Source organism: Drosophila willistoni (genome assembly GCF_018902025.1).
Source record: "Drosophila willistoni isolate 14030-0811.24 chromosome 2L unlocalized genomic scaffold, UCI_dwil_1.1 Seg196, whole genome shotgun sequence".
Lineage (NCBI taxonomy): Eukaryota > Metazoa > Arthropoda > Insecta > Diptera > Drosophilidae > Drosophila > Drosophila willistoni.
In genome coordinates this window covers 1,213,794-1,232,535 of record NW_025814048.1, presented here as the reverse complement: position 1 = coordinate 1,232,535, position 18,742 = coordinate 1,213,794, and the positions used below count along the sequence as shown (strand labels likewise).

Genomic DNA, 18,742 nt, shown 5'->3' with positions numbered 1-18,742 from the left:
TGGGTGTAGAATTTGTGGCATGTGGCTGGAGGTGATTGCCAACAGACTCTGTGTGCTAGAGAGTGTGGCGGAGGTTGTCATATAATTGATGCCCCGCCGTTTGCTATTATTGTTTAACACTCGGTTGGTGCTGCTGCCGCTGCCTCTGCTCCTGCTTCCCGATCCCTTGCCGCCGCTCCTCTTACTACATACATATATATTTCTGATTGCAATGGTGAAAACTTTAATCAAAGGAGAACTCTGTCAGGCCTTGGGTGGAGTTTTAGAGTTGCGCTGTCAACCTGCATTGAGTCCGCCGCCTTATGGTCATCGTCGTCGTCGTCGTCGTCCTCATCATCAACCTCTGCGCGCTCGCCCACACATGGTCTGAACTGGACAGCAGAAATTGAACGCGGGGACCCATTGCCTAGCGGCCTCAAATACGGCTTTGGCTATTAAACAACTTTGGCACGAGTCAGCAGAAAAGAAAATCTGAGATCCGGATCAAAAGAAGCGCAATCGAAGATTGTATACTCTATCCGAAATGCCTAGAAATTAAATCCTATCTAATTTTTATTTATACACCAGCTATAGTCATTCGAGTATAATCATTTGCTTCGATTAGTTAGATTTCCAATTTGATTACTATCTACTTCGTTGACTACTAAAGTAGTCTTAGTAGTCATGCGATTTCTATGATATAGTTTTCCGATCCAACTGAGTTCGAGAAATCTCAGAGCTATAGCCTTAGCACTTTTCAAGGAGTTTTGCGTTGATTTAAAAAGAATATTAAGGAGAACATTAAGGAAATAAAAGATGATATTCCCCCCAAGGGAATTATCCACTTCTGACCAAAAATCAATGTACCCTTTTATTGAAAAGGTATAATAGAAAAAAAGATGATGCTTCCAACTAATATCTATATAATTACATATCGGTTTAACTTTAATGCTTCTCAATTCTTGAATTCAAATTCTAATGGATTCTTAAGAGTCGAGTAACGTTTTTTGAGAGAGAAGACCATGCTGCGTCCCCTTGAACTTCTATTGAAAAACCTTGTTTATGGTTTTTGAGTATTAAAATATTTTTATGTATTGGCAATTTGGCTTTAGTAAAAAAAAAAAATCTGATGTTCTTAGTTTCTCATTGGGGCAAATTGAGTGCTTTTTATGAGATTGCTTGCCAAGTCTAATTTTTTGTGATTTTATTGGCCCATAAATATATATGTGTGTGTGTGTGTGTGTGTAGGTAGGAACTGTTTCACATTAAAAGCCAAGTTAGTTCCTAATAGACCGGCAATAATAGACCATCGAATGCGTTAAAGGGGTACAAGAAAATTCCTTTCTTCTTTGGGTGACCCCTGCAAAGAGAGAAAAAAACATCTGCTGGATGGGTCTAGGGTTCCTGGTAACCCTTTTTAACCACAACTGACTTGACTTGGCCTCGCCTGGCATGGACATGTAACTCGATGCGAACTCACAAACACGTGGCAAGCTGACCACATCAATGGAAAGGTGCGGGGAAACTTGATTGACAATGCCAATGTCCAAGTTTTATTTTTATGACATCCCCCCGAACCAATTGTGGATCGAAAGAGTTGGATTTTTTCTAATTGTTCTCTCCTCTTTTTTCTTATTTTACAGTCTTTACCTGGGGCAAACGTATGAGCCGAAAACTTGATCTTTTAAAACGTAGCGATTCACCCACAGCCAGCGCCCACAGATCCCACACAGATTTGCGTAGTCTTTTCCATTCGCCAACGCACCACAAGAGCAGCAGCAGCAGCAATAGCAGTCCAAATACGGCCAAGACTTCGCCATCACCCACTGGAGGCCATCATCATCATCAGCAGCAGCAGCAGCAGCACCAACAGGGCAGCAACACTTTAAAGAAATGCAAATCGGGACCCATTGAGACGGTCAAGCAGCGGCAGCAACAGTTGCAGCTACAGGAAGTGGGCAGTCAGAGTGCTCAGTCCACGCCCACTCATCAGGCTCAACAGGCACAGTCGACTGTGCGCCCTCAAAAGGCCATAAAAAATTTCTTTCATAGAATTGGGTCCACGGGCATGCTGAATCATCGTTCGCATAATCTTCTCAAGGCTTCGGAAGCGGCTGCCCAACAGGCCACACCGGCAGTGACAACATTGTACAGGAGTAGCTCGACAAGTCAACTGTCTAGCAGTTCCTACATTAGATGCGATGATCCCACCGAGGGCCTCAATCTCCAAAGGGAGCAGCGACAGCGAGATCAGAGATTGCCGCGCATGGCCAGTCTTAAGTCTAGCAGTTGCGATGATATAGCCAAGGTTAGTAATTGTCTAACGGCCAGTACGAGTGGTGAAAGTGCAACGGGAAGTTTAAGTCTAGGATCACCACCCACCACCACCAATGGCACCACGTCAGCAGGAGCAGGAGGAGTACCATCTTCAGGAGGCGGTGATTCCACACGTCGTGGAGCATTTCCTTATGCTTTTCTACGATCACGTCTGTCGGTTCTACCCGAGGAGAACAATGGATCAGTGCATCATAAGCAGCCACATCATCATATGCCACATCAGGTTGTACAACATCAGGAACATCAGGGACCCGGAAATCATTCTTCCCCCTTACTCCAGCGTCGCTCTCCAACGGCTGATGTCTCACGCAATGATAGCATCTCGTCGAAGGACTGGGAACCACTTTACCAAAGATTAAGTAGTTGTCTTAGTTCAAATGAGTCCGGCTATGACAGCGACGGTGGGGCAGGTGGCGCCGTTGCGAGTGCCCGTTTGGGTAATAATCTTAGCATCTCTGGCGGAGATACAGAATCTATTGCCTCGGGCACTCTCAAGCGCAATTCCCTCATCTCGCTCAGTTCATCCGAGGGCGTCGGCATGGGTCTGCCATCCTTGAGGAATAGCAGCATTTGCAGTGCACCCGTCTCATTGGGCGGCTATAATTATGACTATGAGACGGAGACCATACGCCGGAGATTCCGTCAATTGAAATTGGAGCGTAAATGTCAAGAGGACTACATTGGCATTGTGCTATCACCCAAAATGGTGATGACCAACAGCAATGAGCAGCAATATCGCTATTTGATAGTGGAACTAGAACCCTATGGCATGGCCCAAAAGTAAGTACTTATATAATCCAAGTCCGAGTCCCAGGGTATTTTACTGATCTCCCCCTTCTTTCCTCTAGGGATGGACGTCTTCGATTGGGCGATGAGATTGTCAATGTGAATGGCAAACATTTGCGGGGCATTCAATCGTTCGCCGAGGTCCAGAGACTCTTGAGTAGTTTTGTGGACAATGCCATTGATTTGGTCATAGCCCATGATGAGATAGCCACCATTACGGATTTCTATACGAAAATCCGCATCGATGGCATGAGTACACAACGCCAGCGTTTGACTTATATTCAGCGTACCCAAAGCACAGATAGCTTGACCAGTTTACAGAGTATTCAGCTTCATCAGCAGCGGGAGGAGGAGGACGCAGAACGTCAACGAGCGGCTGGGGATGACGATGATCATGTAGATGATGGTGAGGATCAGTGTGATGCCCGTTCGTTGGCTAGTGTTAGTACATTGCCCACTCCCATGCCGTTGATGCAATTGCATGCCATGCAAATGCAACATCGTCGCAGCTCAACGCCGCGCAGTAATCCGGATCATGAGCTGCTGTTGCGTCGTCGTTCGCGCAGCTCTTCAGGTCAGCGCAGCAGTTTGACCCTAACACCGACACCGCTCTTTAACCAAAGTAACAATAGTTGCTCCTCCTCGCCTAACCACCACAATTACTATCACCATCAGGGGGAAACCGATTCCTATACCCCAGTCTATGCGAATCGAGCGGCTAGTGTTTGTGTCACGTCGGTGGCATCTCTGGCGGATGATGAGAAATGGCAAATATTGGCACGCAAACGTTGCTCCGAGGGTGCGGCCTTACCAGCTCCTGGTGGTGGGGCTCCACAGCAATTTGGCCAACGTACGCATTATGCTCGTAATTCTATCAATTTGGCCAATTCGCATTATCGTTCGCTGAGATTTGCCCATTCCCGTTTGAGTTCGTCACGTTTGAGTTTATTTATGCAAACGCCATCGAGTCCGCCGCCGCCTCCACCGCAGACGCCTAACAATCTAACAGAGGGAGAAGCGATTAATAATATATCCCAAACAACAACAATTGATCTCACTAACACTCAAGAGCCACAGCAGCAGCTGGAACACCAACAACAACAACAACAATCACAACAGACACCATCACAACAACAACAACAACAACAGCCACATCAATCATTATATATCAAGCATACTTCAAAGAACGTTTCACTATATTCACCTAATCCATATGTTAATTCGTCATCCTCCTCCACATCAGCAGCCTCAGCATTGGCATCGGCATCATCCAAAGATGTTGAATTAACCACTAGGTGCTCCACTAATTGCTCACTAGCCCCACCTGCCGCCTCTTTAATGCATCATCGTCCATCGCTGCCAGTGGCCAAGCTAACCATACGTGATGAAGAAATGGCCGAGGTCATTAGAGCCTCAATGAGCGAGGGTAACACATAATTAAAATCTTCCATGGATCTGCTTGATTATACGATTTCTAAATCTAAATTTTCCACTCTCACTTACAGGCAGTGGTCGTTGCACTCCCAAGACCATAACATTTTACAAAGGTCCTGGTATGAAATCTTTGGGTTTCAGCATTGTGGGTGGTCGCGATTCACCCAAGGGCAATATGGGTATCTTTGTTAAGACCGTTTTTCCCTCGGGACAGGCTGCCGATTTGGGCACACTTCAAGCGGGTAAGCATTTAGAAATCCAAGCAGTACTTCAACTCGAAACTGATGATCATCTTTTCCAGGCGATGAGATTACAGAGATTAATGGCAACTCAGTGCAGGGCATGAGCCATGCCGAAACAATTGGTCTCTTCAAGAATGTACGCGAGGGAACCATAATATTAAAAATCTTAAGGAGAAAGTAAGTACAATTTGGAATACAGAATTAATTCGCAGATTAATAATCCTTGACGAATTCATTGCAGATTACAAAAAGCCAAGTCTATGGGAGCATAGGCATCTAAGACTACTTACGATTAGAGTTACATACATTGTTTATGTATATATTTATAGAGACTAGACTATTGGCATCGTTTTTCATGTGGAATCAATATCCTATGAGCATACCTGAACACAATTTCTGGAGAGAGATCCTCGTAATGAAGCCAATCGTATCAGATGGAGTTCAAATTTTAAATTATTTAATTACTTAAAGTAAAACTAAGTTAAGCACTAAAAAAAAAAACCTGAAAATAAAAATCTTCTTTGATCGATCTTAAAGTAAAATGTACGAAAAAAAAAACCTTTTATTAATATTATGTTTCCTGCACAATTAGTCTTTGTTTTTTTACAAAATGTTCTATGCGGTTTTCTAGGCTCTCTGTAAAAAATAGATCATATTATTAATTGTTGCTCTGCGGGGTCAAATTGTTAAACTTACCGCAACGCGTACGTTCCAGTAATGGTTGATATTGACGAGGTTTAACCGAATCCTGAAGAAGATACACCTGTGATTGTACAGGCTTAGCCGTTTGATATGTACGACTCAATAGATCTTCCAATTGTTGGAGGACGTTTCTTATCATTGTACACTTTACACTAAACTGCGCCCATTCACCTTGAATATTTTCAATAAGTTTGGTTAGATTCTCTTCATTGTAAATCCAATCCGTTAAATGGGTTTCCGCTGGAGAAACTTCTGTGAAGTTGTCGTCTATTATAACCTCATCGCCTTCATCATCGGTCGTTCGCCTTGTTGTATGTTCACGAAATTCGCAATGAAACAGATTCAGTGGCAAACCTATGGCAGGTGTATACTGGGGCTTACAGGGATTGACATTTACATCCAGCAAATCGCTAATAATGCTTGACTTCTCCTTTCTCTGACCCACAAGCAATAAGATGGCCATAATGCAGCGTATCTGATGCCAAAGAAAAGCATTCGCCTTTATCTCCAGATAAAACATGGCGTAGCCCGACACTTTTTCATTCCGAGTCTGTTCACATGGCTGCACACGTGCAGCCTGTAAATTCCTCATAAAACTTGTTACTCCATTATGCACATCCATTTTACAGAAATTCCGAAAATCAGCATGATTCACCAGCAATTGACAAGCTTCTTGCATGGCCTCGATATCCAAATCGCCTTTTGGAAAATAATAGCGATAGCTTCTCGCTATACAATCAAAACGAGCACTATAGACGGGACTACGTAATGGCATCCAGGCAACGCACTGTATGTTCTTAGGTAGCACTCGATTTAGCAGTCCACAGTAATCGATTTCAGTGGCCAATGATGTTGGATCCAATTGACTCTCGGCTGGATATTTGCTGCGCAGATCAATGGAGATTACTTGACAGAATGCACTAACCTCCTTGTCAGTGCGACCACAACGATGATAGTTCGAGTTGGCCCTCGATTCAATGAGACAAGTACGTGTCAAGGCACGAAACAAATTAGACTCTGTAAGGATTTAAGATATATGAATCTGGCATGGACTATAGAGTCTCCAAAGCTCACCTATAGTATCATTGGAGTCCTCTTGACAAGCAAAGCCTTGATAATCCCATCCAAAGTAGGTAACCTTCAATAGCACATGCCTTTTATGGGCTCTGCAAGGGGTTTTCTATAAATTCATTCTAAAGTTTTACTTTGTTTTGCACTTACGAAGCCCAATCGAAACTCCGCTGCCTCTTATTTGACTTTGATCCTGAGGGCGAATTATTAATAGACGACGTATCCTTAGCAGTCGATGCCTCTATGCTGGCGATTTCCTGCTCCCACATTTTTCGAGAGCTTGGATCTCCCGTACTCTTTTCATTCAACTTCTTTTGCAAAAGGCTTTTTAGTTGAAAGTTGTAGGCCTCCAGTCGAACTATTTGATCGATGAGCTCGGGTTTGGACAATTTCTCCAGCTCCTCACGGGGCAGTCCCTTCAGCCGTTTATTTATCACAACTTTCTTACCATCTCCCATGCTTTATACCAGATGTAAACAAAAGACCGCAATAAGCAACAAAATGTAAACACTACAAATAAAATTCCATGTGCGGGTGGCGGCTTATCGATAGCGATAGACGATAAGTCCGATAAGCGGTTGATGAAGCCTCAGCCAGTGAGACCAGGCGTTTATAATTTATTTTTGCAACTGGCCACACTGTTTACTTTTTACTTTATTAAGAGATTGAGAAAAGAAAACAAAGGAAAGGCAGCGGAGTTAAAGGACCTGGACCGCGATATGGCCTGCAATGTGAACTACTACAATGTGGCCTCTGGCTCCTCCTCCTCAACATCCTTACTCTCTTCGTCGACAAGCGAGTCAAATGTGAACCTAAACTACTTGCCCGATGAAATTTTAGAGTTCATATTTACCTATTTGCCACCTTACGGGGATCTGGAGCACTGCAGCTTGGTGTGCAAACGATGGCAGGCTATAGTCAAGAGTAAGTACGAAACGCAAAAGACCTTTATTCTATATCTATATGATGTGTAAAATCTTCTCTAGATCTTGTGCGTCGTGCGAAGTTGAACCTGGAGAAGGGTCTGTCTGACTTTCGTCTGCGTTGGGAGATCTTCAACCAACAACCGTCGTCGTCTGGCTCGGCAACAGGAGGATCCATTATAGCAGGCAGATTTGCCCATTCGGCAGTGCGTCAGGGCAACTCAATGTATGTCTTTGGAGGCGGCTCATCATCGGACACTACCTTCAATGATCTGTGGCGTTTTGACTTGACGCATATGCGCTGGGCGAGACCAGTGGCCACCGGGACCTACCCATCGCCCAAGGGCAGCGCCTCAATGGTTGCATGGCGGGATCAGTTGGTTTTGTTTGGCGGCTGGCGTTATCCCTCGCTGCATCCACCCTATCAGCCATGGTGTCTATTTGATGAGTTGCACTTTTACGATTTGGGCAAGAATCGTTGGCTTCTACGAAGCTCTTTGTCGTGCCCACCACCCATGGCTGGTCATTCGGCCACCGTCCACGGAGATCGTATGGTTGTGTTTGGTGGCTATCAGATTAAGGACGATGTGAATGTTAATTCCAATGACACTTGGGTATTGGATCTCAACGAGCAGAGATGGTATCAACCGCTTTTTGTTGGCAATACCCGTCCAAGTCCCAGATATGGCCAAATCCAGATTGAACTGGACAAGAATCATCTGATAGTGGTTGGCGGTTGCGGAGGAGCCAATCGGGTGTACACAGATGCTTGGCTACTCGACATGAGCCGAGATGTTTGGTCATGGAAAGCCCTGGCTGTGCGAAACAAGAAATTTGGTGCCGTCCACATGTGGTGTAATCCTGGTTGCAAGGTCAATAACTTTCTAGTAGTGGTGGGACCATCCCCCACAATGCCTCAGGACTTTCAAATGATGAAGCATCATCGTGTGCCCATGGCTGGTGGCCGTGGACCGCCACCAAATCAAAATCATCCTCTGCAAAATCAACTGCGAATTCCAGATAGGAGAGCAGCTGATGGCCAAATTGGTGGCTTGGCTCCTCTACGCTTAGGCGGAGCAGCAGCAGCACCTGGTGGTGCCCGTGCTGGTGGCAATCTGGCTCCCGGGGAACAGTATTTGGCCAATAGACGAGTCATTCTAAATCAGAATATGCAACAGGCCCAACAATTTATGCATAACAACAATGTGAATAATAATAACAACAATAATATCAACTATCAGCCCCGTTCTGGACGCCTAATTGATTTGCATGCGCCCACACTCCCGCGGCCACTAAATCCAGCTCCACCAGCGGCAATCCCTCCCGCTCCTGTTCCGGCTGATGGCGATGTAGATGCAGCACAACGTCTGCAACGTAATCTAGCTCTTCGCTGTCGTGACAATGAACCAAGATTACCCAAACGCTTTGATGAACTCTATGAAGTAAGAAAAATTGAATAACTTTAAAAATTTCCTTACTCTAATCCCTATCTTTTTTAGGATCCCTTCCGCATGGCTGCTTTCAACGTGCACACAAGATCTCGCAGTGCCTCACGCGATCACAGCGAACGCATTCGTCGCATGGAGGAGAAAATGAATGCCATACGCAACTCACGACGAAGTGCTCCTGCCATTGCTGCTGCTGTTGCGGCAGCACCTGCCGCCGAACCTCAAGCAGTTGCTGCTTTACGTGCTCCATCGCCAAAGCGTTTGCGTTGCAATGTTCAATCTCTGTTCGTTTGTGACATTTCGAAAATTCTACAGAGCAACGACACTGATCCTGGTCTAGATTGGGTGGAATATCGGAACTTTGGTGTGCTCAACGGTGCACCCGATCGTCTAATACTCTCCAGTCTTATAGCCGGCAATGGAGAGTTGATTCTGTTTGGTGGTGTCCACAAAGAGACCCTTACAGATATAACACACCATGTGTCCAATTCCATACACTTTCTAAGTGTGCCACGTGATATTATCTAAGCTCTATCCTCGTCTCCTCCAGTGTGCTCTAAATGCTAAGTTATCTACCTAATGACGAACAATGGGGCGGCAGAAAAGTAAAATTATTGTAATTTATAATTAAAAACTGTTTAAATTAATTAAAGAATTTCAATTTTATTGTTTATCTCAACAAGTAAATCAATTAAATTGTTGGCATACTTAAAACGAATATCACATTTATCATCCTCGCATTGGACACAATCGTTTAACATTTCCTTCAATCTATGATTTTTCACATCCGGCAGGAGCTGATCTCTGAGTAGGAGGCACACTTGGTAAATATTTGCATCCAAGTCCTGATTATCGCAAAATGCATTTACATCGTAAGTGAAGCCTTCGCCAGGAAAGGGTTTATACTTTTTAGAAAGCTGTGATTCGCTTTCTGCTTCATCATTGGATTCCACCAAGACCATCGTATCCATATCTATGAGTAAGACTGTACCATTGGCCTCATTGTAAGCAAAATTGTCCGCAGTGAAGTCAGTTAGATAGATGCGGAACCCTTTGAATCCCGCACTTAATTTTAGAGCTAATTGCAAAAGTTGTTTAGCCATCTCCAAGCGTAAATCTATTGGAGCTTTCAAGTAATTACTTAAAGTGGATCCAGCATATGCCTGAAAAAGAGTCGAACCACAGACAGCAAAGGACCGGGGCACTGGAAAGTCCATTATCCATAGTTCCTGCATCAGCAATGGCGAGATGGAGTGATGAATGTAATACCCAATGGTAGCTGGTAAATATCCACGCTCCTCCAAGTAAGCAAGAAAACGTGTAGAATTCCTACACATTTGAAATCCGCCAGGATTGAAATGCAAATCTTTAGAAATCTTTCTGGTCATCTTTCTCTTGGCTAAACATTTGACATTTTCACGATTTTCGTTGAGTTCTAACCAATAAATCTCCCGAGGATCCACTAGCAAAGTGAGATCTTTCCACAGTCTATCCAATTTCGCAGGCTCTTCGATAGTATCAAAGAACTTTTCGCATTGCTCACGCTGTCCAAGAAAACATTGAGGACATTCTAGCAAATCCATATTGAAATGCTTTCTAAATATATCCTTCTGTGTCCTCACATCAAGTTCTTGCAGCAGAGCCAATACGAGCACCACTTTAAGTTGTCCATAAAGCAGGTGCATCACTGTAACGAAGAGAGCGGAGAGGTGAAGCTGTATATAAAGGTAAAGTTAGCCCAGCCTCCAATAGCCAACCTGATTGCCCATCGACTGCATACCAAAGTCAATGTGAAGGACTGAGCCATAGCAGCTGCCAACCATCATTAGCAATATTAACTTGTTTAATACTCTCTCGAAATGTTAATACGAACCAACTATAGCTTCATTTATTTCTCTTTACTTCTTTAAGCCAACAAGAAACAAGTGGCCAAATATCTGTCAATGTTTGTTGTACCTCTAGATATATATCAGACTTGATAAAGCTCTCCAAATGGAACTACTTTGGTTAGAAAGAGGTTTCCTTTGAGGTTTTAAAGACCTTAAGTTATAATTGAATTGCAATATTAAATTGTTACATTTTCTTAAAGTCTAAACTAAATATGAATATTAACATGAAATTGGTAATTTTTGTAGGAGTTCCAATAAAATTTTAAAAAGATCTTAAATAACCTTGACTATTTCTTAAACTTACAAAACTTCAGAGACATCTATTTAGCCCTAATTATATTTTTCTTTGCTTTTCAATTAAAAAATATTTGTGCAAATTGTTGGTAATAATCAATAAGCTCTCACCTATGCTAAGTGTATATTTTCATTGGACTATAAAAATAACTTTGGCCATAAGTATATATACCAAGTTAAGCTCGAGGCTGAAAGGAAGAGTTGTTGTAAATGGGTTCAAGGTTGGCACTCAACTAGTTACACACATTGTACACACATCTACATCAATATGCTTTTCATTTTCCTTTATATATCAAAATTCATAACCGAAAATGTTGATAAAATTGACTGGATGTGGCAGAAGACTTTGGATTTCTGGTGTCAATTTTTCAATGAAGACCCACAATCTGTTTCTCCTCCGCCACAGTCCTTCCAAGAGCGTCCAGCCAAATCCGCCTTGAGCAATAGGATCAAACGACGACGAGGCCATATAAAGTTTAGTCCCAGCACTTTGCAGAGAATTGTTAATCAGAAATTTGAGAATTTAAGTTCCACCAATGAATTCTTTAACTTTGTGCTTAAAGAACAAAGTAATCGCATGGGTTTGAAGGGACTTGGCTACTGTGATTTGGTACGAGGCAAACAATTAAGCGAGATATGGCTGATATGGGAACGCATGGATGAAGAGAAACGAGCGCCGTATTTGGCCTTGGCTGAAAGAGTGCACAGAAGGCAACTTGGTCTCTTTCAGAATCAGCGAAAGATGGATGAAATTGGCTATAAAATGCGAGAAAATCTTTTGCTAAATCATAACCATGTAGATAACGAAGGAGCTACTAGGTGGTAAACACCGCCAAGAGCATTGGATGTGATCATCAGCAACCGAGAGAGCCCCAAAGAGCGACAGTGAGAACGCGCTGCCAAGTTAGAACCACTTGGAGAATAGGTGAGACAACTGGCAGTGGCTCGTTCTCGACTGTCTCTGTTCTGTTGTGTATCTCTCTTGTTCTCAGTTTCAGTTTCAGTTTGTACTCCATGCCAGACACAGGTGCTGGGCGCTGCGGCATACGGCATACGGCACTCGGCATCGACGCTCGACAGCAACTAAAATCGCGATATCGGTCAAGTTCAAGCCAGAAGGCGAATAAAGCAAGAAAAACTTATAAACTCCACATGTCGCACCCAATAAAATGAAATTAAAAAGCATTAAATAGAACCACATTCAAAGTATATATAGAGACAAGTCACTTATATAGATCTCTAGGTGATCTTATTATTATATATTTATTTTGTTTGTTAATTTTCTGTCACGAGATTGTTATAGAAAGAATTTGTCACAGTGCCAAAAGGTGTGTGTTGGAAATATTCACCCAACAACTAAACTCTGTGTTCTATAATCAAAGGTCGCATGAAATCGAAAACAAATCTAAATAGATAAACAACAATATTTCCACCCTGTGCTGCTCCCTAAACCCCGCGGATCGATCACCTGTTAACCACAACAATTTGCGCAGCATTTCAAATCAAACGGATTATTTGTACATATATAGCTAAAGAGGTAGTTAAATATTTGCCAAAGCTTAGCTCTGGGATGCCCTCTCGAGCTATTTACTCTCAAGTCTTCTATGACTTTGGTTTTGGGTTGTGGGTTTGGGAGGATGATTGAACTGTAAGGCTAAACGAGCTACAGTCGTAAATCTTCCATGCCCCGCAGCAATTCTAAACAATTTAAACCGGTTATGTATGGTGTTACCTCTCTCATGCGCAAAATAATAGAAATATATGTATATAAACAAATTCACACACACACACATACACATAGAGAATAAAAAGGTAGCCGGCATAACATAGTATTACGTACACTTATTGATAAACAAAGCGACGACGCCTTAAGTGTTTATTACGAGTGTATACTAAACGTGTCGTCATTTCCAGTTGAAATCACAACAATCTCAAGTTCTCAAGCTGACTTTTGAGGTGAAAAGAAAAGGTAACGTAAAGCTATCTATTTTCAAGGGGATTTCATTATCAACTGCCTCTTAGGGCCACACGCCAGATAAAAAAAGGTAACTCTTGAATATTTATTAAGTTGGTGAATGTTTGAAATAAATTTCGCTAATCGAGAAAGAGAAAAAGGCAGAATGGTTGGCGATAACACCAGAGGACAAGTCATTAATAACATCCCAATTTGTCTTTATCAATCCCAAAATAAAGTAAAATCTTTTAATATTTCCTTATTTCTTAGCTTAGCCAAAAAACCCACAAACTTAAGTGAGAATTTGTATATTGAATTGATTTGACTCGTTTCTAAAAATTAGTCAAAACTAATTTTAAATTAGTATACATATATCTTTGCTTTTAAGAGAAGATACCAAACCGATATCCGCTATAGCATATATCTATAGCATTATATCTACACAATTCATTCCTTGGACAATCAATAATAACAGATACCATAAATAAATTTTATAGCCTTAATCATATAAAAATGCGATGTGCTTATTTGAAAATGTTTGTACTTTACGATTGGCTATACTTAGCAGGGTCTCAGGGTCATTTTATTGAGGGAAAGGGCAAATAACTTAGCCCAGAGAGGACAGCTAACACCCCTAGACTATCATGGTTTCTAAGTATGTTAACAATATTTTCAGTAAAATATGATTTCTCGAAAGTCTAAGGTAGCATTTTTATAAACAAAAATAAAAGTTGGCGTCTGAAGATTTGGGTTCTTCTTATTTGAATTTTATGCAATTATAAAAAACATAAAATAATTAGAAATTTAAATAGACAGCCTTGGGGCAAATGCCGGTGCGAAAAGGTGTAAATATGGAATAGTAATTTTGTGTTTCATTAGGCCCATTTTTCTCTTACACCTAGTTAAAGGGATAGATCTAATCGATTGACTAGCAGTGTATACATTCATAAGATTTACTGACTAGAAAAAAGTTTCTATTGATTTTCTCCAAATTTCCATTTCGGGTATAAAAATTCGTTATGCAAATGAAGGAATTGCCAAACGACAATAAGATAAACTATGTGTTATTTATAGACTTATTGCTTTTAGTAGCCAGTGACCAGGTCAATTCCCCAGTTTCTAAACTAATGTCTATATTCTCTCTCTCTCTCTCTCTTTCTCTCTGTGTTTTAGATGAGCAACTGCTCGGCCGTGCAACTGGCCGTTGCCCATCAACAGGAGCAAGCAAATGTGGGCAATCTATTGGGCCGTCGCTATGCGAAGTTGCTGCACGCTGAGAAATACACAGATTGTGTGTTCCATGTGACCGATGAGGAAATCAAATGCCATAAACTAATACTCTGCGCCGCTAGCCCCGTTTTCGAGGCCATGTTCTATGGGCCATTGCAGGACCATGGTCAGGATAATCAGATTGAGATTGATGATATAAGTGCAGAAATATTTAAAGTTCTTGTCGAATACATTTACACGGGCAGTGTCGATTGGAATGGCTTGGAGCTGTTGGCCTGCATTGAGCTGTACTACGCAGCTGAGAAGTATCTTATGGATCAGTTGATAGCCGACTCTTTGGTGGCCATTACAAGGAAATTGCGCTTCTCGAACATCCTGCCAGCTCTTGAACTAAGCGTGTGCATGGGTCTGGATGGCCTGCTGGAGGTCTGCATGACATTTTTTATGCGCTGTTGTGTTAATAATTCTCAGTATATGAGCTATCTAAAGGAACATTATGTCCATGTGGCCAAGGAGTGTGTCAAATCAATAATTGCAGCCTGCAAAGAGCCATACAAACTACTTATTTGGTATGTCTACGAATGGACACAGCGAGAATGCGAACAATTGGGTTTGGCTGCTGCAGACATGGATGATCTGGGTGGGGCTACCAAATGCTGGCCAGCCAATTCTTCAAATCCTTCAGTCACAGCAGCAACTCCCTCTCCGGTTGTCCTGGTAGAGCGTTGCTACTACAAGGCATGCCGCCCGTTTACAGTGGAAGCTGAGTCGCCTGTGTGGCGTCTTCGTCTTAAATGTTCTCGTTTTATATCTCTCATGGGTCTGGTGCTCAATAGTCGCCTGACACCGAACCCACCAGGCAATTTGAGCCATGTCCAAATTCAGCTACCTCTAGAATATCGAGAAAACCTGCGCCTTGATCTATGCGAACTCCCAGCCGAGGGCGAAGAGGGACCAGTCACCCGCCCCGTTTGGTCACACACTATCAAGAATCAAACAACGAAATACAATTGTGACTTGAATCTAAATTGGTCCCGCGAAGAGGCTTGCATACTCACCCCCGATCTGCTCTATGAGATTCAATTGCGTTGGGATGGCGCAGCGTATGGCGCCGAGTATCCGTGTTCCCTTCAATCTTGCCAGTCAAACGATCAAACGATTCGTTTCATTGATGGCTCGGATGGCAGTTTGGTCAAAGGACTGCGCTATGCCAATCTAGTTTAAATTAGCTTAAGTTGAATGAACTGTGTATGCAGCGTCAAAGTTCAATAAACAAAATGAATTAATTATAAACAAATACAAAAACAAAATCATATGAATCCGGTTTTTTGTTTTGGTTTGTATAAAACTTATCGATAAGCTATCGAAATTTCATCGATAAACATTGTACCTCGGCTTCAACTTGAGCTATCGAACGTTGGTCAACACTGAAAATTTAAGCTCGAGTAAAACATAAAAAAAATAAATCTTACGCTAATTTTTGCAATTTAAGTTCTCATCATGAACATAAATCTACCGAATTTCAATGTAAAGAATCTGGTCAAGGAGGCGGGCAGCACAATATCGCGCGTTGTCCAGGTAATAAAATAAAATCAATGATTGAATCGAATTTGAATGGAGATGTTATGGAAGGGGGCTTCTGTGGGTGGGGGTGTCTGGGTGTGGGTGGCTTTGTGGGCAAAATGCGTTAATTTGGTGGTCGTTTCTTTTGTTTGTAGCTCACAGAAGAGAAACTGGGCACAACTGAACGTACGGAATACGATTTGCATTTTCAAAATTTAGCTGAACGTGCCGATGTAACGAAATCATGGACGGAAAAAATTGTCCGGGATACCGAATCGGTGCTAATACCAAATCCTCAGAATCGTGTGGAGGATTTCATTTTCGAGAAAATCGAGAAAACAAAACCAAAACGTTTAAGCAATTTGGAGCACTTGGCTTTGGATATGATCGAGGCTGGCGGAGATTTCGGCCAGGATATGGCCTATGGTCAGGCTCTTATCAAGGTGGGTCAGGCCGAACAGAAGCTGGGCCAGTGTGAGCATGATTTCATTGCCACATCGGGCATATGCTTTACGCAACCTTTGCGCAAATTTCTCGATGGTGAGATGAAAACCATCAGCAAGGAGAGGGGCATATTGGAGACGAAACGTTTGGACTTGGATGCCTGCAAAAATCGTGTAAAAAAGGCACGCAGCATGCTGGGTCAACAGTCGGTAAGTGGCCAATCAATTGTTTTGCCTATTCTATAAGTAGTGACCTCCAAAATTATGGACTTATGTTGTCTCTCTTTTGTGTACTTTTGTGCTGCGGATTAAAAATGTCTACAGAAAGATGGCATCTCGCCAGAAGTTGTCTTCGAACAGGTATCATCATTGTTATAGAAATATATCTGGCTTGCCAAGAAATTATTGTTTTTAGATTTGCTTACACGACTTTCTTTCCTTTACCCCTCCAACCAGGCTGAACGCGATTTGCGTGTAGCTCAAGCAGAATTCGATCGCCAGTCGGAGATTACCAAACTTCTGCTAGATGGGATTAGTACATCACAAGCATCACATTTGCGTCACCTGCATGCATTTGTCCAGGCACAGGTACGCTACTATAAGCAATGCGGCGATGTTATGGAGCAACTGCAACGCGAACTAGCCAAGTAAGTGGAATTGGTTTGTGTTTTTTGTTCTTCACCCTTAGAATCCTCGTGCACCATTGTCCAACCACTACCCCCACCCACCCACTGGCTACTGCTGTCCATTTTGTGGATGTGTACACATTCGGTTATTGTTTTGTGGTCTTACAGAATGCAACATCCAAAGCCACGCCTGCGCATCAATAGCGAAGATGTGGATGGGCCTCCCAGCTCTGTATCGATGCATTCCTGTGATTCCGATTCCACTACCACTGTAGGACTAGGTTTAGATAGTGATAACGATAATATAGTGCATCTACTTGAAGATTTTAATATTGATTTCGATACGAGCGCCATATCAACAGTTTAGATTACATAGTTATCAATACACAAAAGAATTTTGCCTTAAAAATCAAATGAAGAAATCAAATTGAATCGAATTAGTATTAAACAGTTAACATTATTATTATATACGTAAGTTAGGGTTGTCTGTTTTACCTAGTCAAGGTTTCATTACATCATCAAACACCATTCCAAACACCGTCCAAAATATCAAAGAAAAAAAAATATCATTAACATCTGCATCTGCGTCTTCCATATCAGTTTGGGAGGCCCGACACCATATATACCGCTCGATGTGAATGAAGCTGGTGGAGCCGGCAACAAGTCCAATACATCTGGCGGATCATCTGGTCGTGGCAGTAATAATAATAGCAACAATCAGGCCACGGCTGGTCAGCCCATTAATGTCAATACGGATCAAATGCAGCGAGCTCGTGTCTTGTGCTCATATGATGCCAAAGATCACACCGAACTGAATCTCAGTGCAAATGAGGTGGGTATACACAATCACCCCTTCCCCCTAAAGAAGAGCAGTATTAAAACCATTTTCCTTCCTTCCTCAGGTTATCTTTGTTACAGAATGCTCGCCTGTCAATGAGGATTACATGTACGGCAAGCAGGGCCTAATGAAAGGTCTTGTGCCTCGAGCTTTTGTTGAAATGCTAGATGAGCAGGACATTGCCTTCTAAAGCAAAAAAAAAAAAAAGGGGGATACCCCAAAACACAATACTCATATACAATATACATTCACAAGCTATATATACACAGATATATGTTATATAGGCAAAGGCAATTGGACAATTATATAATGTGGTCGGGTCAGCAATAACTAACTGATCCTGGCAAGAGAGAGTACAATAATTTATCACATATACATATTAAATATACATTTAGACATATTAGAGAGCCTTTTCCTAGTTTAGATCACGTTTCATTTGCTTTATTCCTATTCCTTCTTACAACTGCTTTCAAAAGTCTGCTTAAACTACAAAAACAATTATGAAAATCTAACATTTTTAGCTCGTTACATGAATCTCTTATATATAACTAAAACAAAAACAAAAAGAATGATCTTATTCGAAATCAAACTCAATTACCTATTTAAAAATTTATTGGGAAATTCTCGAAAAATTTATTATTGTTAACTATAACTATATATATATATATGAATCTACTATGAAAGATTATTACTCAAAGTATTATATTTTGTGTTATATTGTTTAATGTTAGTTTAAAAAATACGAAACTATCAAGAAAATGCGCTTTTAAATATATATATATAAATTATATCATAATTCTTCTATGGAAAAATGTTATGCTAATTAGTAACTGAAATTCAAATTTGAAATGAATCTATATATCTTCCTGCTATGATTATAATCTTATTTAAATTATTTTTGCGGTGCAATTTGCAAGTCAATTAGATGTTGCTTAAACAAACAAAAAAAAACTAAATAAAACATAACACCAAGCCACGCAATT

General features: G+C 41.7%; 6 protein-coding genes across 14 annotated transcripts in view; 4 read left to right on the top strand and 2 right to left on the bottom strand.

Annotated features, from left to right (window-relative positions):
• LOC6639715 (cell wall protein AWA1) overlaps positions 1 to 5,128 on the top strand; it is a 42,165-nt gene extending 37,037 nt beyond the window's left edge. The window contains exons 1-6 of one of the 3 annotated variants that reach the window (XM_047010004.1): positions 1,212 to 1,493; positions 1,623 to 3,096; positions 3,165 to 4,528; positions 4,608 to 4,778; positions 4,838 to 4,955; positions 5,020 to 5,128. In XM_047010004.1, coding sequence (XP_046865960.1) covers positions 1,643 to 3,096; positions 3,165 to 4,528; positions 4,608 to 4,778; positions 4,838 to 4,955; positions 5,020 to 5,050 — 3,138 coding nt within the window. In that variant the 5' untranslated portion in view covers positions 1,212 to 1,493; positions 1,623 to 1,642 and the 3' untranslated portion in view covers positions 5,051 to 5,128. Of the gene's footprint in view, positions 1 to 1,211; positions 1,494 to 1,622; positions 3,097 to 3,164; positions 4,529 to 4,607; positions 4,779 to 4,837; positions 4,956 to 5,019 lie in introns of those variants that run through there. The other 2 variants (XM_047010005.1, XM_023181813.2) reach the window with 2 other exon arrangements.
• Positions 5,129 to 5,298: 170 nt separating this feature from the next.
• Positions 5,299 to 7,109, bottom strand: LOC6639716 (tRNA pseudouridine(38/39) synthase). The gene is made up of 4 exons (XM_002062751.3): positions 6,702 to 7,109; positions 6,555 to 6,646; positions 5,475 to 6,497; positions 5,299 to 5,414 (listed from the first exon to the last, which is right to left on the bottom strand). The coding sequence occupies exons 1-4, from the start codon at positions 7,007 to 7,009 to the stop codon at positions 5,350 to 5,352; spliced, it is 1,488 nt and encodes a 495-aa protein (XP_002062787.1). The 5' UTR covers positions 7,010 to 7,109; the 3' UTR covers positions 5,299 to 5,349.
• A 91-nt stretch (positions 7,110 to 7,200) lies between these two features.
• LOC6639717 (F-box only protein 42) lies at positions 7,201 to 9,569 on the top strand. Its single transcript, XM_002062752.4, has 3 exons — positions 7,201 to 7,475; positions 7,538 to 8,916; positions 8,974 to 9,569. The coding sequence occupies exons 1-3, from the start codon at positions 7,271 to 7,273 to the stop codon at positions 9,448 to 9,450; spliced, it is 2,061 nt and encodes a 686-aa protein (XP_002062788.1). The 5' UTR covers positions 7,201 to 7,270; the 3' UTR covers positions 9,451 to 9,569.
• Positions 9,566 to 15,400, bottom strand: LOC6639718 (divergent protein kinase domain 2A). The gene is made up of 2 exons (XM_002062753.4): positions 15,348 to 15,400; positions 9,566 to 10,609 (listed from the first exon to the last, which is right to left on the bottom strand). The coding sequence occupies exon 2, from the start codon at positions 10,605 to 10,607 to the stop codon at positions 9,570 to 9,572; it is 1,038 nt and encodes a 345-aa protein (XP_002062789.3). The 5' UTR covers positions 10,608 to 10,609; positions 15,348 to 15,400; the 3' UTR covers positions 9,566 to 9,569.
• On the top strand, positions 12,451 to 15,513 carry LOC6639859. Of its 3 annotated transcripts, none has more exons than XM_023181918.2 (2): positions 12,451 to 12,642; positions 14,233 to 15,513. In XM_023181918.2, exon 2 carries the CDS (start codon positions 14,233 to 14,235, stop codon positions 15,511 to 15,513), a length of 1,281 nt encoding a protein of 426 aa, XP_023037686.1. In that variant the 5' UTR covers positions 12,451 to 12,642. The 3 variants fall into 3 exon arrangements, with proteins under 3 accessions (XP_023037686.1, XP_002062791.1, XP_046865959.1); XM_002062755.4 differs by lacking the exon at positions 12,451 to 12,642 and adding an exon at positions 12,656 to 13,074; XM_047010003.1 differs by lacking the exon at positions 12,451 to 12,642 and adding an exon at positions 13,840 to 14,063.
• A 181-nt stretch (positions 15,514 to 15,694) lies between these two features.
• Positions 15,695 to 18,555, top strand: LOC6639860 (endophilin-B1). Of its 5 annotated transcripts, none has more exons than XM_023181850.2 (6): positions 15,695 to 15,867; positions 16,008 to 16,505; positions 16,620 to 16,655; positions 16,752 to 16,942; positions 17,090 to 17,282; positions 17,824 to 18,555. In XM_023181850.2, the coding sequence occupies exons 1-6, from the start codon at positions 15,790 to 15,792 to the stop codon at positions 17,947 to 17,949; spliced, it is 1,122 nt and encodes a 373-aa protein (XP_023037618.1). In that variant the 5' UTR covers positions 15,695 to 15,789; the 3' UTR covers positions 17,950 to 18,555. The 5 variants fall into 5 exon arrangements, with proteins under 5 accessions (XP_023037618.1, XP_023037615.1, XP_023037619.1 ...); XM_002062756.4 differs by lacking the exon at positions 17,090 to 17,282 and adding an exon at positions 17,522 to 17,753 and having other exon boundaries at positions 15,701 to 15,867; XM_023181847.2 differs by lacking the exons at positions 16,620 to 16,655; positions 17,090 to 17,282 and adding an exon at positions 17,522 to 17,753.
• Positions 18,556 to 18,742: the final 187 nt, after the last annotated feature.

Bases quoted from the DNA above. Each gene is read 5' to 3' on its own strand.
- LOC6639859 (XM_023181918.2), top strand. From the start codon at position 14,233: ATGAGCAACTGCTCGGCCGTGCAACTGGCCGTTGCCCATCAACAGGAG.
- LOC6639718 (XM_002062753.4), bottom strand. From the start codon at position 10,607: ATGCACCTGCTTTATGGACAACTTAAAGTGGTGCTCGTATTGGCTCTG.
- LOC6639716 (XM_002062751.3), bottom strand. From the start codon at position 7,009: ATGGGAGATGGTAAGAAAGTTGTGATAAATAAACGGCTGAAGGGACTG. The intron at 6,498-6,554 runs GTGAGCTTTGGA...AAATCCTTACAG, and splicing joins GGACTCCAATGATACTATAG to AGTCTAATTTGTTTCGTGCC. The intron at 5,415-5,474 runs GTAAGTTTAACA...TATTTTTTACAG, and splicing joins ACTGGAACGTACGCGTTGCG to AGAGCCTAGAAAACCGCATA.
- LOC6639860 (XM_002062756.4), top strand. From the start codon at position 15,790: ATGAACATAAATCTACCGAATTTCAATGTAAAGAATCTGGTCAAGGAG. The intron at 16,506-16,619 runs GTAAGTGGCCAA...AAATGTCTACAG, and splicing joins GCATGCTGGGTCAACAGTCG to AAAGATGGCATCTCGCCAGA. The intron at 17,754-17,823 runs GTGGGTATACAC...TTCCTTCCTCAG, and splicing joins TGAATCTCAGTGCAAATGAG to GTTATCTTTGTTACAGAATG.
- LOC6639717 (XM_002062752.4), top strand. From the start codon at position 7,271: ATGGCCTGCAATGTGAACTACTACAATGTGGCCTCTGGCTCCTCCTCC. The intron at 7,476-7,537 runs GTAAGTACGAAA...AATCTTCTCTAG, and splicing joins ATGGCAGGCTATAGTCAAGA to ATCTTGTGCGTCGTGCGAAG. The intron at 8,917-8,973 runs GTAAGAAAAATT...TATCTTTTTTAG, and splicing joins GCTTTGATGAACTCTATGAA to GATCCCTTCCGCATGGCTGC.